Genomic DNA, 13,186 nt, shown 5'->3' with positions numbered 1-13,186 from the left:
TAAGAGGCAAGGGACTACATTATGAATGGTGGAAATCTGGAAAGCACAGAAAATTTAAACGATCTTAGTGTGCATATCCAAAGATCTTTATGGTAACAGGACAATCAGATAAAGTTGTTAAGAAGGTGTAAACAAGGCTTAAAGAGTTGTAAAGAAGGCATGTGGTGTCTTGGCTTTCAGTAGCAGGGAGATTGAATTTAAGAGCCGTGAGGTTATGCTGCAACTCTACAGAGCCCTGGTTAGCCAAGGCTTGGAATACTGTGTTCAGTTCTGGTCATCTCATTATATGAAGAATGTCAAAGCTTTAGAGAGGGTGCAGAGGAGATTTACCAGGATGCTGCTTGGTCTGGAGGGCATGTCTTATGAAGTAAGGTTAAGGGAGTTAGGGCTTTTCTCACTGGAGTGAAGAAAGATGAGAGGTGACTTGATAGAGGTGTACAAGATGATAGTGGATAGTCAGAGACTTTTTACTAGGGTGGAAATGGCTATCATGAGGGGGCATAATTTTAAGTGACAGAGGGAAAGTTTAGGGGAGATGTCACAGGTAGGTTCTTTACACATAAAAAGTGGTGGCTGTGCGGAATGCACTGCCAACGGTGGTAGTGGAGTCAGATACATTAGAGACATTAAAGCGACTCATGGATAGGCACATGGAAGATAGTACAATGAAGGGTATGTAGGGTAGTTTGATCTTAGATTAGGATAAAAGGTCAGCACATCGAGGGCCAAAGGGCCTGTACTGTGTTGTACTGTTCTATATTCTAAAGCAAATGGATACTTGTTTTTATTAGAATTAGAATCCCTATTGTGTGGAAACAGGCCCTTCGGCCCAACAAGTCCACACCGACGCTCTGAAGAGTATCCCACCCAGACCCATTCCCCTACATTTACCCCTGACTCAGGCACCTAAGCTATACATCCCTGAACACTATGATCAATTTAGCACAGTCAATTCACCTAACCTGCACATCTCTGGATTGTGGGAGAAAACCTGCACAGACACAGGGAGAATATGCAACCTCCACACAGACAGTTTCCAAGGTTAAAACCATACCTAGGTCCCTGGTGCTATGAGGCAGCAGTGCTAACCACTGTGCCACCAAAGGCTTGGAATACAAATGCAGAAAGGCTAAATCTGCATAAAATGTTGACTATTGTGCGCAGTTCTGGTCTCTTATTTGGAAGTATGAGTTTGCACGAGGGAGCATGCAAACAAGATTTACCAGGATGCTGCCTGAACTGGGGGGTTTGAGCTTTAAGAAAAGATTGGATAGGCTGAGGTCGTTTTCCTTGGTGCAGCAAAGGTTGAGGGGGATCTGACTGAGGTGTATAAGAATATAAGGGTCATGAAAAAGAATGGTTAGGAAGATACTGCTTCCACTCGCAGTGATCAAACTGGGCACACGGACTTAAGGTAACAGTTAAAAATCTAAGAGGAGAATTATTTTTCACTCAGAAAGTGATGGGAGTTTGCAATTCACTGTGAAAGAGCAGTTGGTCAGAAACTCTCATCACACTTCAGCAGTATTTAGATTTCCATCTAAGTTGCTGTAGTCTCCAAAGATCTGTAGCTGGAAAATGTGATTAGTGTTCACAGATCTTTGCTGACTAGCCCAGACACAATGGGCTGAATGGTCTTTTTCTATGCTTCTATGACTCAATGAGGCTATATATGCGAGCAAAAAGGGGTGTATCACAGTTATGTGGAGCAAGAATGTGTTGTTGGATGGATTTGGCATGGAATGGTTGTCTTTGAGAAATTTTGAGATTGCAAGGTCAGTCGCAAGTCAGGATGGGTAGTCTGAGAAAAGTGATTTATCCAGAAGTAGTCAGTTGTGAGTGAACAAAAACCCCAGAAAATCACACTGTATGACTACATATTGCTCTGAAAAGAATGTAAAGGACACTTGCCAAGGTATTGTTCTGGATACAGCATTTCAGCTCTAAAGAGGGATACATAGGTCAGTTAGGGTTGTTTTCCTTGGAGCAGATAAAGCTGAGGACCTGATTGATGGCTCCAAAGTCATTAGACGCATAGATAGCATCAGCTAGAATAAACCCTTTCCCTTGTTAGAGGGGTCAACTATCAGGGTGCATAGAGTTAAGGTAAGAGGCAGGATGTTTAGAGGGGGAATTTAAAATTCTTTTTTCACCCAGAGGGTAATAGCTATCTGGAACTCACTGCTTGAAAGAGCATCTGAAAAAAGGAGCGAGACTCTAAAAGCTTTTATTTTCACATAAACCTGTTGGACTGTAACTTGGTATCATGTGATTTTTAACCTTGTCCAATCCAGAACCTCCACATCATGCCTGAAAGAGTGATAGAAATGGAATAATTACAACATTTAAGAGGCATTCAGATGAACACTTGAAATGCCATAGCTTACAAAGTTATGGACTAAGTGCTGTGAAATAGGATTAAAGTAAACAGATGTGAGATGATCAGCAAAGACTGGATAGGTATAGCATTTCTTTCCATGCAGTAATGATCTAAGACTCAAGATCAATTGAGAAGGTAAACAGGAGATCTGACAGAAGTATTCACTATCCTGACAGATCTGAGCAAAATAGATAGGGAGACAACTGTTTCCAATTGTGAAAGGATCAACAACAAGATTGCACACAAATAATTAGCAAAGGATGGAAAAATATGAGCGGCTTGGATGCACAGTCAGAATAGGACTCCCCCTCCCACTCCACCAAGGACATGCAGGTCCTTGGACTCCTCCATCGCCAGAATATAACAACACGACGGTTGGAGGAAGAGCGCCTCATCTTCCGCCCTCCAACCACAAGTGATGAACTCAGATTTCTCCTGTTTCCTCATTTCCCCTCCCCCCACCTTGTCTCAGTCAAATCCCTCAAACTCAGCACCGCCTTCCTAACCTGCAATCTTCTTCCTGACCTCTCCACCCCCACCCCACTCGGGCCTATCACCCTCACTTTGACCTCCTTCTATCTCCATCGCCCCTCCCCCAAGCCCCTCCTCCCTACCTTTTATCTTAGCCTGCTGGACACACTTTCCTCATTCCTGATGAAGGGCTTATGCCCGAAACGTCGAATTTCCTGTTCCTTGGATACTGCCTGACCTGCTGCGCTTTTCCAGCAACACATTTTCTGCACAGTCAGAATGCATGACAGTTGAAGTAGTTTGTTGTTTTATGTCAAGGAGAAATATGCATACATCTATTAGTTAAACTTTTTTTGTGACAATGTAACATGGTCACCATCAAGCTAGATTTTGTTGAATTCAAACTCCCACCCACACCAGCTGGCAAGTTAGATTCAAACCCTAGATTCAAGTCAGAGGAGCAGAGGGGGGGGCTCTGCTACTCAATGACATCTTGACTGACCTGATAATGTTCAATTCACTTTCCAACCTTTTTCACCAAACTCTTGAATCATTTACTGCAAAATCCATGCATTTCAGCTTTGAAAATACTTAATGACCCAACCGCTACAACCCTCTACAGTAAAGGATTCCACACATTCACAGCACTCCTCAGCCCTGCCCTGCCCTAACATTGGCAGGGCTGATTCCTTACATTGACATTATTCCCCCAGTTCCTAGACTGACCTCTTCACATCTACCCAGTCAAATCAGTAGGTCTATGTCAGCATCCATCAGGTGCCAGACCTGATGAGATTCTTCAGCAATTTCCATTGTTTGGTTTCAGATTTCCAATAGTTATGCAGTTCTTTGTTGCCGTCCTGCCCAGTCCACGGCTCCGGCTGGAGGCCTGGAATGATAGGGAGGAAATGTCCATTGGTAAAGCCCTGGGGTCGGACCACGATGGGCTGAATGGCCTCCTTCCGCGCTCTGTGTAGGTTCTGCGAACTCGGCCACGAACAGGTCAAGAGGTGGAGTGCGCAAGAAAAAAATCCGAAAACAAATCCCTAAGTCAAGAAGCCGCAGGCATTAAACCTCGACAAGAAACAGAACCGAGGTGCGGGGCACATGGCTCCATCACTCCTTCTTCCACCGGTTGCCAAAGCAACGCAAGCCCCGTCCCTCCATCCTCCGTCGCCACGGCAACTCCGAATCACCGATGACGTGACGCTTGTTTACGCTCAGCGGCCGAGTCGCCGTGCACGAGTCGGAAGCCGCCCGCCATTGGCCGGCGGTGGCGGCGCGTCTGCCCGCCCGGCCAATGGCGGCGCTGTGCACGCGGCGGGCCGGCACGCCGATTGGTGATCACGCTCCGATCAGCTGGACCGCAGCTGGCGCTCACTCCACCCCTGAAGCTCCGCCCACCTGCACGGTGCAACCTAACTCCGCGAAAAAAAAACGGCTGGCTGATTGACGCGTCGGTTCGCCAATAGGAGGCGGAAGGTCCGGGGAAAGGGGCGGAACGAGGTGGGAGACAACCAATGGATTCGAACGGAGTGGCGGCCGGCGGGCCGTCAGGTGAGGTTACGCCGAGAGAGAGGGAGGGCGGTTTGTTTTCGAGCATGGTCGAGGCTGAGTGTGAAACTGATAGTCAGACGGAGGAGTTCCGCACAGTTGGGAGATAGCAGTGATTTGTTTCAGCTTGTCCTCTGGAGAGGCGACAAGGGAGGCGCTGGTATCGATGTCCGGATCAGCTGAGTCAAAGCGGCTCGGTTTCTGATCGAAGGGCTGTGTTTATTACCTCAACCCCAACCCCCCCCCCCCCCCCGCCATTACGGGAGAGCGGCCATGGGGGTGAAGCTGAGGGATTTCGGCATCGTCCTGGTCGGTGAGGAGCTCGGCGGTTACTCGAGCGGGGACCTGGTGTCCGGCCGGGTGCTGCTGGAGCCCAGCGAGGGCCTGGCGGCCACGGCCCTGCGGCTGGAAGCCCGAGGCTGCGCCCGCGTCAACTGGATCGACAAGGCGGTGGCGGCTGGCCCGGGCTCGGCGGCGGTGCCCAGCAGGTACCGGGAGGAGGTGGTTTACCTGCAGCATCGGCAAACCCTGCGGGAGGCGCCAGGTGATGACCGAACCAGAGATATTGGGGAGGGGGGTGGGTGGGTGGAGTCTCTCTCTCTTTCTGTGCAGGTCCCAAAGCCGCGACAAGTGCAGAGTGGCCACTCGGCCCGTCGTGCCCATGCTGCCCCCCACCCCCGCAAGAACAGTTCAGCTAATCCCCCCTACCCTCCATCACGCCCTTCTGTTCTCCCCCTCGTCTCTCCCCTCTTCCTTCACCCCCCCCACATCTCACTCTTCTCCCCCCCCCCCCCAGGTCTCTCCCCCCCCCCCCCCCAGGTCTCTCCCCCCCCCCCCCCCCCTCCAGGTCTCTTTTCCCCCCCCCCCTCCAGGTCTCTTTCTCCCCCCCCCCCCCCTCCAGGTCTCTTCCCCCCCCCCCCCCCCCCAGGTCTCTTCTCCCCCCCCCCCCCTCCAGGTCTCTCCCCCCCCCCCCCCCTTCCAGGTCTCTCCCCCCCCCCCCCCCTTCCAGGTCTCTCCCCCCCCCCCCCCCCCCCCCCCCCTCCAGGTCTCTCCCCCCCCCCCTTCCAGGTCTCTCACCCCCCCCCCCTTCCAGGTCTCACCCCCCCCCCCTTCCAGGTCTCACCCCCCCCCCTTCCAGGTCTCACCCCTGTCTAATCCCCCTCTTCTTCCCCCATCCTCCTCTCCTCCCCACCCCACCCCCCTCACTGGCAGAGCATTCCAGATCCCAGCTGCTTGCTGCTATGTAAGGAAGTTCCCTTCGTGTCACCTTTACCCTATGGGTCTCTACTCTTCTGCTAGTGCCAGGAGTATTTTCTTTCCACTATCTGCTCTGCTGTATCCGGGCTTCTCCTTATTTTGAAAGTGTCCATCAAATTTCTCTCAACCTCTTACGCCCCACCTCAGTTTTCTAATCTTAACCCACGTAACGGAGGCTTTCTGATGCCTGGAATCATTCTCTTGAATCTCTCCTGCACCATCGCTCCTGTCTTTGACCTTCTTGACGTTTGGTGCCTGTGGCAGAACTTGGGCAATAACTAGTTTTGTAAAAGACTAAAGTTGCCATGGGCTATTGCAACAAGTCAGTTTGCAGGACTTATCAGTATAAACAGAGTAACCCTGTTTCTTGCTTTGCTATCTCAAAGAGCTGAATCATGTTTTGCTTCTGTTTGGTTATTTATGAGCTGCTTTGTTATTTTAAGTGATGTATCCTCTACTTTGTAGACAGGGAAGAAGGTGCAGTCCCTAGTCCTGTCTCATAAAGTGTTTTTCTGCTCTTCTGTACAAGGGTACAGTAAGTGCAGCCCTGTCAAACTACACTTCATAAATGTTAAATAACCTCTACAGGCACGCTTGATACACCTTTGAGCAGACGGGTCACTAGACTAGAACACTACATATTTAGTTCTATTTTTGGCAAACTAATAATCAATCTTTAAAGCTGTCTGTAGTTCAGATAGTTAATCTTTCACTTGTGTGAATCAACCACTGATCATATTTTAATGCAAATTCAGTAGATGGCTCATGTAGTCACTCCTACAGTTTAGAGATGGGGCCTCTTGCAGATTTGAAATGCAGTGCAAAGTACACTGCATCAATATAACTGTCAAAAACCACACTGCTGGAAATGTTGATATGTGGAAAAAGATAAGCTACTTAAGTCCTGCTTTAAGTTCTGGAGAAATAATGCAAAGATGAAAATCAACAGACAACGCAACAAGTTTGAGTCTCTTCTGCAGCTCATCACTACTGGAACATAAAGTTAAATTTTTTTGTTTCTTTTTTCTGTCTCCTCCACATTGCAGCAACAAAGTTAGGAGAAGTCAAAAAATGCCCAAACTCATTGTCATTAACTTGAACTTGTATATGCAACGTTTAACTCATTAAAATTACTGCACTAATACAAAGAAATGCACTCTCATTCTTCCATGTTCTCTTTGGCGATCACACTGACCGAGTAGCACCTAGCCTTGTTTCCATATATTTACTGACTGCTCCCCCTAAGGAAAGCTCTGATTGGAACATTTCAGTACTTTGAAAATTTAAGTTGCTGACCTGGTATGTACTTCTACAGCTTTCTAAATAAAAAAATTATATAGAACCTCTTTATTTACCTCAGGTAATCAAGGGTACTTCATATTGCAACCAGGAAAACATGAATTCCCATTCAGCTTTCAACTACCACAGGGGTAAGTAACAGGCATGTGCATATTCAACATGTGACATCTTTTAAAGAAATACAAATGATGAAGATTCTAATGTTTCATATTTAAAACATAGGCCTTTGGTTACATCCTTCAAGGGGAAACATGGTAGTGTTAAATACTGGGTAACAGCAATATTGGAGCGGCCATGTGTCCCAAACCAAATTGTGAAAAGAGAATTCTCTGTGACAAGTCAAATTGATGTTAATGCACCAAATTTTCTGGTAAGTTGAGTAGGGTTTTCTGATACTATTTTTGTAGTTTTTATTTGGGCAGCTGTCATAAGGGGGCCTATGTTTGGCTATTGTGTATTTTCACCCACTTGCCAAGGTTTTCTTTCTGTATTCATAGAGAGGTACAGCATGGGAACAGACCCTTCGGTCCAACTCATCCATGCTGACCAGATATCCCAACCCAATCTCGTCCCACCTGCCAGCACCCGGCCCATATCCCTCCAAACCCTTCCTATTCATATACCCATCCAAATGCCTCTCAAATGTGCCAGCCTCCACCACTTCCTCTGGCAGCTCATTCCATACATGTACCACCCTCTGCATGAAAAAGTTGCCCCGTAGGTCTCTCTTATATCTTTTCCCCTCTCATCCTCATCCTAAACCTATGCCCTCTAGTTCTGGACTCCCTGACCCCAGGGAAAAGATTTTGCCTATTTACCCTATTCATGCCCTTATAATTTTGTAAACCTTTATAAGGTCACCCCTCAACCTGTGACGCTCCAGGGAAAACAACCCCAGCCTGTTCAGCCTCTTCCTACAGCTCAAATCCTCCAACCCTGACAACATGCTTGTTAATCTTTTCTGGACCCTTTCAAATTTCACAACATCTTTCCGATAGGAAGGAGACCAGAATTGCACGCAATATTCCAACAGTGGCCTAACCAATGTCCTTTACAGCTGCAACATGACCTCCCAACTCCTGTACTCAATACTCTGACCAATAAAGGAAAGCATATTCATCACAACTGTTCTCATTCTTCCATAATAGCTCTACATTCACATTGAAATATTTGTTTAATATGCATAAACAGCCAACAAACATTAACATGTTACAATTTTATTGTACTGGCCTACTAACAATACAGTTAAGTCGATGATGCTTTTGCCTTCTCAGCATTGAGTCCACCAAAATGTGGTTCATGTGCAAAATCTGGAGTGGTAGTTGTACCTGCCACTTGTTGATTTGCCTGTTTGCACAGATGAAAAAATTGATGATGTTTGTTGACCTGTACAAACTTCCCAGATTTCATTGTATTGGTGGTCAGACTCAAAGTTGACTTTGAAGTTTTAGAATCTGCAGTAACATGCACATGAGATCCAGGGCAGTCCAGTGACATTGATCCTGAAATGGCTCGACAAGAAGAGGTGCAGTACTATCCAGTAGATGAGATGAAAACAATCTATAGTGGAAACTTGTTGGCCAGCTTTTGAATATAATCAGGTAGAATGTAAATGAAGTAGATCTAATAGGGTGGAAGTTCTTAGGTCCCCAAAATATACTTTTACTTTTTCCATTATTCTGTTATATATTGAACTGTTAAATCTGACCATATGTAATCAGCTCAAAGTTGAACACTTGCTGTTGGGTAGATTTTTTAGATTGAGTAAAGACTTTGGCAATTAACTTAAATTGACTTGGAGCTATTTTAAACTAAACCTCCACTCTACTAAGCTGTGGCTATAAAGTGGACAGTTCAGTTTAGCATTAATGATTCAGTTTATTGTTTATCTGTAGAGAACATTTCTGAGAAAACTGTAGCTTTTAGAAAATAAAATACTGTGATAAATACTGAGTCAGTAACTATCACTTTGCTTTTTTAGTCTTCAGTGTCAAAAAGTAAAGAGAAGACAATTGGTTGTTGGTTTTTTACCTCTGGACCAATATCCCTAAGTGCCAGTATTGAAAGAAGTGGATTCTGTAATGGTGAGCTATATACATTTATTTTTATTTCTTTTGATGTAGGACTTCCATTGTTTTTAATCACCTGTTATTTTGCAACAGGTGAAGCAATCCCAATCTATGCAGAGTTTGAGAATTGTTCTTCACGCCTTATTATGCCAAAAGCTGCAATTTTTCAAACACAGACTTATCTTGCAAATGAGAAAACAAAGACCTTTCGACAAGTGATCGCAAATGTTCGTGGAAACCATGTTGCATCTGGTAGTACAGAGTCATGGAATGGGAAAGCTCTTAAAATTCCACCAGTTACTCCATCCATCCTGGATTGCCGTATCATCAGAGTGGAATATTCTTTAGCTGTAAGTATACCAATGAGATTTTTGGAAGTACCTGTTATGTTCTTTCAACCACCCTGTTGATAAACTTAAGATCACAAATTAACTTGCAGTTAAGGCTGCAAAAGAATAATGTAATCTCTCAATCATCTCTCTACAAAAAGGCTATCTATTTTTTCTTTAGTGGTTTAGTCCTGACTACATTTCTTTTTGTACAGGTCTATGTACACATTCCAGGTTCTAAAAAACTGATGCTTGAGCTTCCCATAGTTATCGGCACCATCCCATACAGTAGCTTTGGAAGCAGAACATCAAGTATGTGTAGCCAGTTCAGTATGGACATGAGTTGGCTTCAACTTGCCCTGCCAGAACAGCCTGAAGGTAAGAGTCTTCTCCTCCAGTTAACCTGTTACAAATACTGTACAGTAATCTAAGGACTGCATCTATACATTTCATACTTGTGATGTTCTGTTGCTGAGAGCTAGTAAAGTATTGTTTCTGGTGATTTCTTATTGACAGTGATGTGGTTTGTCAAACTGTCTTCATATTCTCTCTCCATAGCTCCGCCCAACTATGCGGATGTTGTACCTGAGGAAGACCTTGCCAGGCAATTTCCATCCCTCCCGCAGGCCGATCATTTGGAGCATGAATTTGGGAGCCCAATGTTTGCTTACATTCAGGAGTTCAGATTTCAGCCACCACCAATTTATTCAGAGGTTTGAACACATGAACCTTTTAATTAATTCTGAGTTTTAGTTATATTTTAAAACTAATTTGTTACATGCAGTAATATGATTTGATCCTCCTGTATCTGAATTGTCTATAAAGATTTGCTGCAATTTCTAAATTTCATGTCTTTTTTCTTCAGGTTGACCCATACCCTTCCTTCGCAGAAGAGATGCAACGAGAAGTATCATTTGAAATTTGACAGTTTTATATCTTTTACATTCGTTCATCTTTTGGTTGGTTTAAAACTAACCATTGAAGAAGTACAGAGCATCTTCAGCATTGCAAAAATATTTGAAAGGAAATGAATGGTGGCCTGTGGTGGGCTGATCGATAGTAGACTGAATTGCATAAGAGAATTCTGTTTGGGAAACGAAGGGGCTGAAAGTGGTTGACATATTTGCAAGAAGTGTAAGTGTAAAACTTGCACCAAATATTGGAAGTAAATGCAAAGCTTAGTCAACCAAAACACTACAGAGCAATAAAAACCCCTCCACTCTAAAATGAGTCCCTGACAGAACCCAAGCTTTCTTTTCATTAAGCAACAATTTATGCTGAATGGAAGGGGATATTCTTGCAATCACTGGTACAGTAATAACTATTAATGTGAGGAAGGGTTTACTGCCACTAAATGACCACTATGTCAGTTAAAGGGACAGAAAGCAGTCTGGACTATTCAAGACAGTTTGTTGGGAAAGCTGAAGATTAATGTTTACATTTGTTTTTCTGTGTCCTCTTAAAACACTCGTACAATGTTGCCTTTTACAAAGGGTGTTTTTCCAGTTCTCAAAATTACTGTCAATACTTTTTTAATGTCGAGCAAAAGTAATCACCATATCTGTATTTGTAAAGTAACCAAAGAGTACGATCTTGGGCCTTTTTCAGTTATGAGTTTGCACTCCTGTATCTTAAAGGAAATACTGTGTATAATTATCCATCTTTTATTATCTTTACAAATAGTTGTAAATTGCAATTTTTGAGTGCAAAAAAATTTGTCTAAATTCTGTCCCAGTACAGGGAAGTGGGAGTTATTGATTGAATGGTTAGAGGGATCGAGGAGGTACTCAGGATGGTTATGTATGATGTTAAGTCGTTCATTACAAAGGACTATCGAGTGTGCGGCTGTGTTTTTGCCATGTTTTCTATAAAGGTGTTTGCATATTGGTATTTGCAAGAATGTTCTTTTGGCTACATAAGAATTATTGGGTGATGACAAAGTACTTAAAAGGGCTGTCATTGAAATATAGGGCGAAATGCCAATGTTACATTTAAAGTGTCCCCCTAAATTAATAGTATGCAACTTTTTTTAATAGAAAAGCCAAAAACTGAAACCTTGCTGACCTTTTTTTCATTTAATATGATCTGAATTACAGTACTACACTTGCTATATTAGTGGCTGAGAAACAGAAGACTTAATTTGGTTGTTAAAACTTCACGTATGAATGTTATTTTACAATTGAGACTCTTTTCTTTGAGGGAAGGCACTTGTGTGAATGATAAACTTGCATTTGAGCATCTATGAAATGCGTAATTGCATCTCGTAGGAATGCTTTTAGTGAGAATTATTTTACTGTTTGCTACTTTATCTCTGTCTTGTACTGCTGATTTCTGTTCTTAACTCCAATTTGATTTCTGATTTGTATGTTTAATGGTGCAATATTGTGTTTCTCAGGGCTTTGGTGCAATGCATTCTTGGTTTCCACTTCCAGCAATAAACTAAGTTTTCAAGTTGGTGAAAAATCTCCTTCCTGACTTGCTAGACTTAAAACTTCATGGGTGATGGTCAGTCATACCACTGTCAGGAGGTGAAACCTCTTCAGTCAGTTGGACAAGTCAATATTTTCATAGCATCAGTGCAAGTTGTCTTTTGCACCTTGAATCTGCTTATCAAGATATCTTTTTCAATTTCTCAATCCTGTTTGAAAATATTGGAGCCAATTTTGAACTGGATGTTCTTGAAGTTAGGATTAGAATTTTTCAATCTTCATGTATAAATGTGAAATGAAATGTCTTAAGCAAATTGAAATAAAACTGAGCAATGCACTTGGGCTTTAGAAAGTTAAAACTTTGACATTTTTTTGAACGGAATTGTATATAGAATCAAACTTTGTAATTTCATAGCATTGTTCATGCCCCATGTAGCTTGTATGTCACTAATTGGCAGTCTGTTTTGGCAAATGTGACCTTTCGTGTCAACTGGCAACTAATAAGGAAGATGAGCATTTTAAGTGGAATAAAAAGCATAAGCACAAATATGAGTATTACTTGAATGTGCAATTATAACTTTTTATAATAAGCTAAATGTGCATTATTCAACTTGCCATTAAAACTGTGATTTTTTTCAACTTTTTACTTTATAATGTAAAGAGCAGTGTGTATTATTATTGTATTATTTAAATCTTTTTTTTTGTTAATAAAAATTCTTTTGGCCAAAGCATTAACAGTTGTTCTCTCTTAATATACTGTCAATGTTCATAGGCAAGGGGATGGAATCTAGATTTTGGTGAACAGAGGAAGGATGATGTGGGAGAACCTGTCATATCTCTAGCAAATAATGTAGGTGTATTAAGCTCCAGCACTTCATTGTACTGTTGCTAATACATTTCACTTCGAATTATTGGAAATTTGGCGATACAATGCAATTGGTTCAGTGTTCTTGGTGTTTAGACAGAATCATTTTAAACAGAATTTCCTGATGCCAGTCCAGGTACTTGTGTGCACAGGATAGGTTTTAACTATGACTCTTCATAATGGAATGTCTTGATATTCACCATCAGGAGGTGCATGTCAAAAGTAATAGAGATTATGTACTGGAGCATGACCAGTCCCTGTGGAACACTACCACAATCTTTTCCACGCACCCAAAAGTACAAGTTGGCATAGATTTGCAGGAAACAGGAAGAAAATATTATGCCTGGACTTTTGATATTCATTCCATGTACTCCCAAGTCATTATTGAAATGTTACATTAAAATTACACTTTTGACTCCAGCATTGATTAATTCAAACTGTAGATGTCTGATCCTAATCCAATCATTTGAACCAATATGAAAATGTAACTATGATAAATTCCTGTTGGAATTGAATGCAGCTGAACTTGCATG

The 13,186-nt window shown here is 43.0% G+C and overlaps 1 protein-coding gene across 1 annotated transcript; it reads left to right on the top strand.

Annotated features, from left to right (window-relative positions):
* Window positions 1-4,426: 4,426 nt before the first annotated feature.
* Window positions 4,427-12,486, top strand: LOC132834287 (arrestin domain-containing protein 4-like). Its single transcript, XM_060853009.1, has 8 exons — window positions 4,427-4,949; window positions 7,023-7,092; window positions 7,184-7,331; window positions 8,943-9,045; window positions 9,124-9,380; window positions 9,575-9,737; window positions 9,918-10,072; window positions 10,225-12,486. Exons 1-8 carry the CDS (start codon window positions 4,679-4,681, stop codon window positions 10,282-10,284), a joined length of 1,227 nt encoding a protein of 408 aa, XP_060708992.1. The 5' UTR covers window positions 4,427-4,678; the 3' UTR covers window positions 10,285-12,486.
* Window positions 12,487-13,186: the final 700 nt, after the last annotated feature.

Source organism: Hemiscyllium ocellatum, chromosome 39 (genome assembly GCF_020745735.1).
Source record: "Hemiscyllium ocellatum isolate sHemOce1 chromosome 39, sHemOce1.pat.X.cur, whole genome shotgun sequence".
NCBI lineage: Eukaryota > Metazoa > Chordata > Chondrichthyes > Orectolobiformes > Hemiscylliidae > Hemiscyllium > Hemiscyllium ocellatum.
Note: the sequence above shows the minus strand (reverse complement) of the source record. Positions and strands in the feature narration are given on the sequence as shown.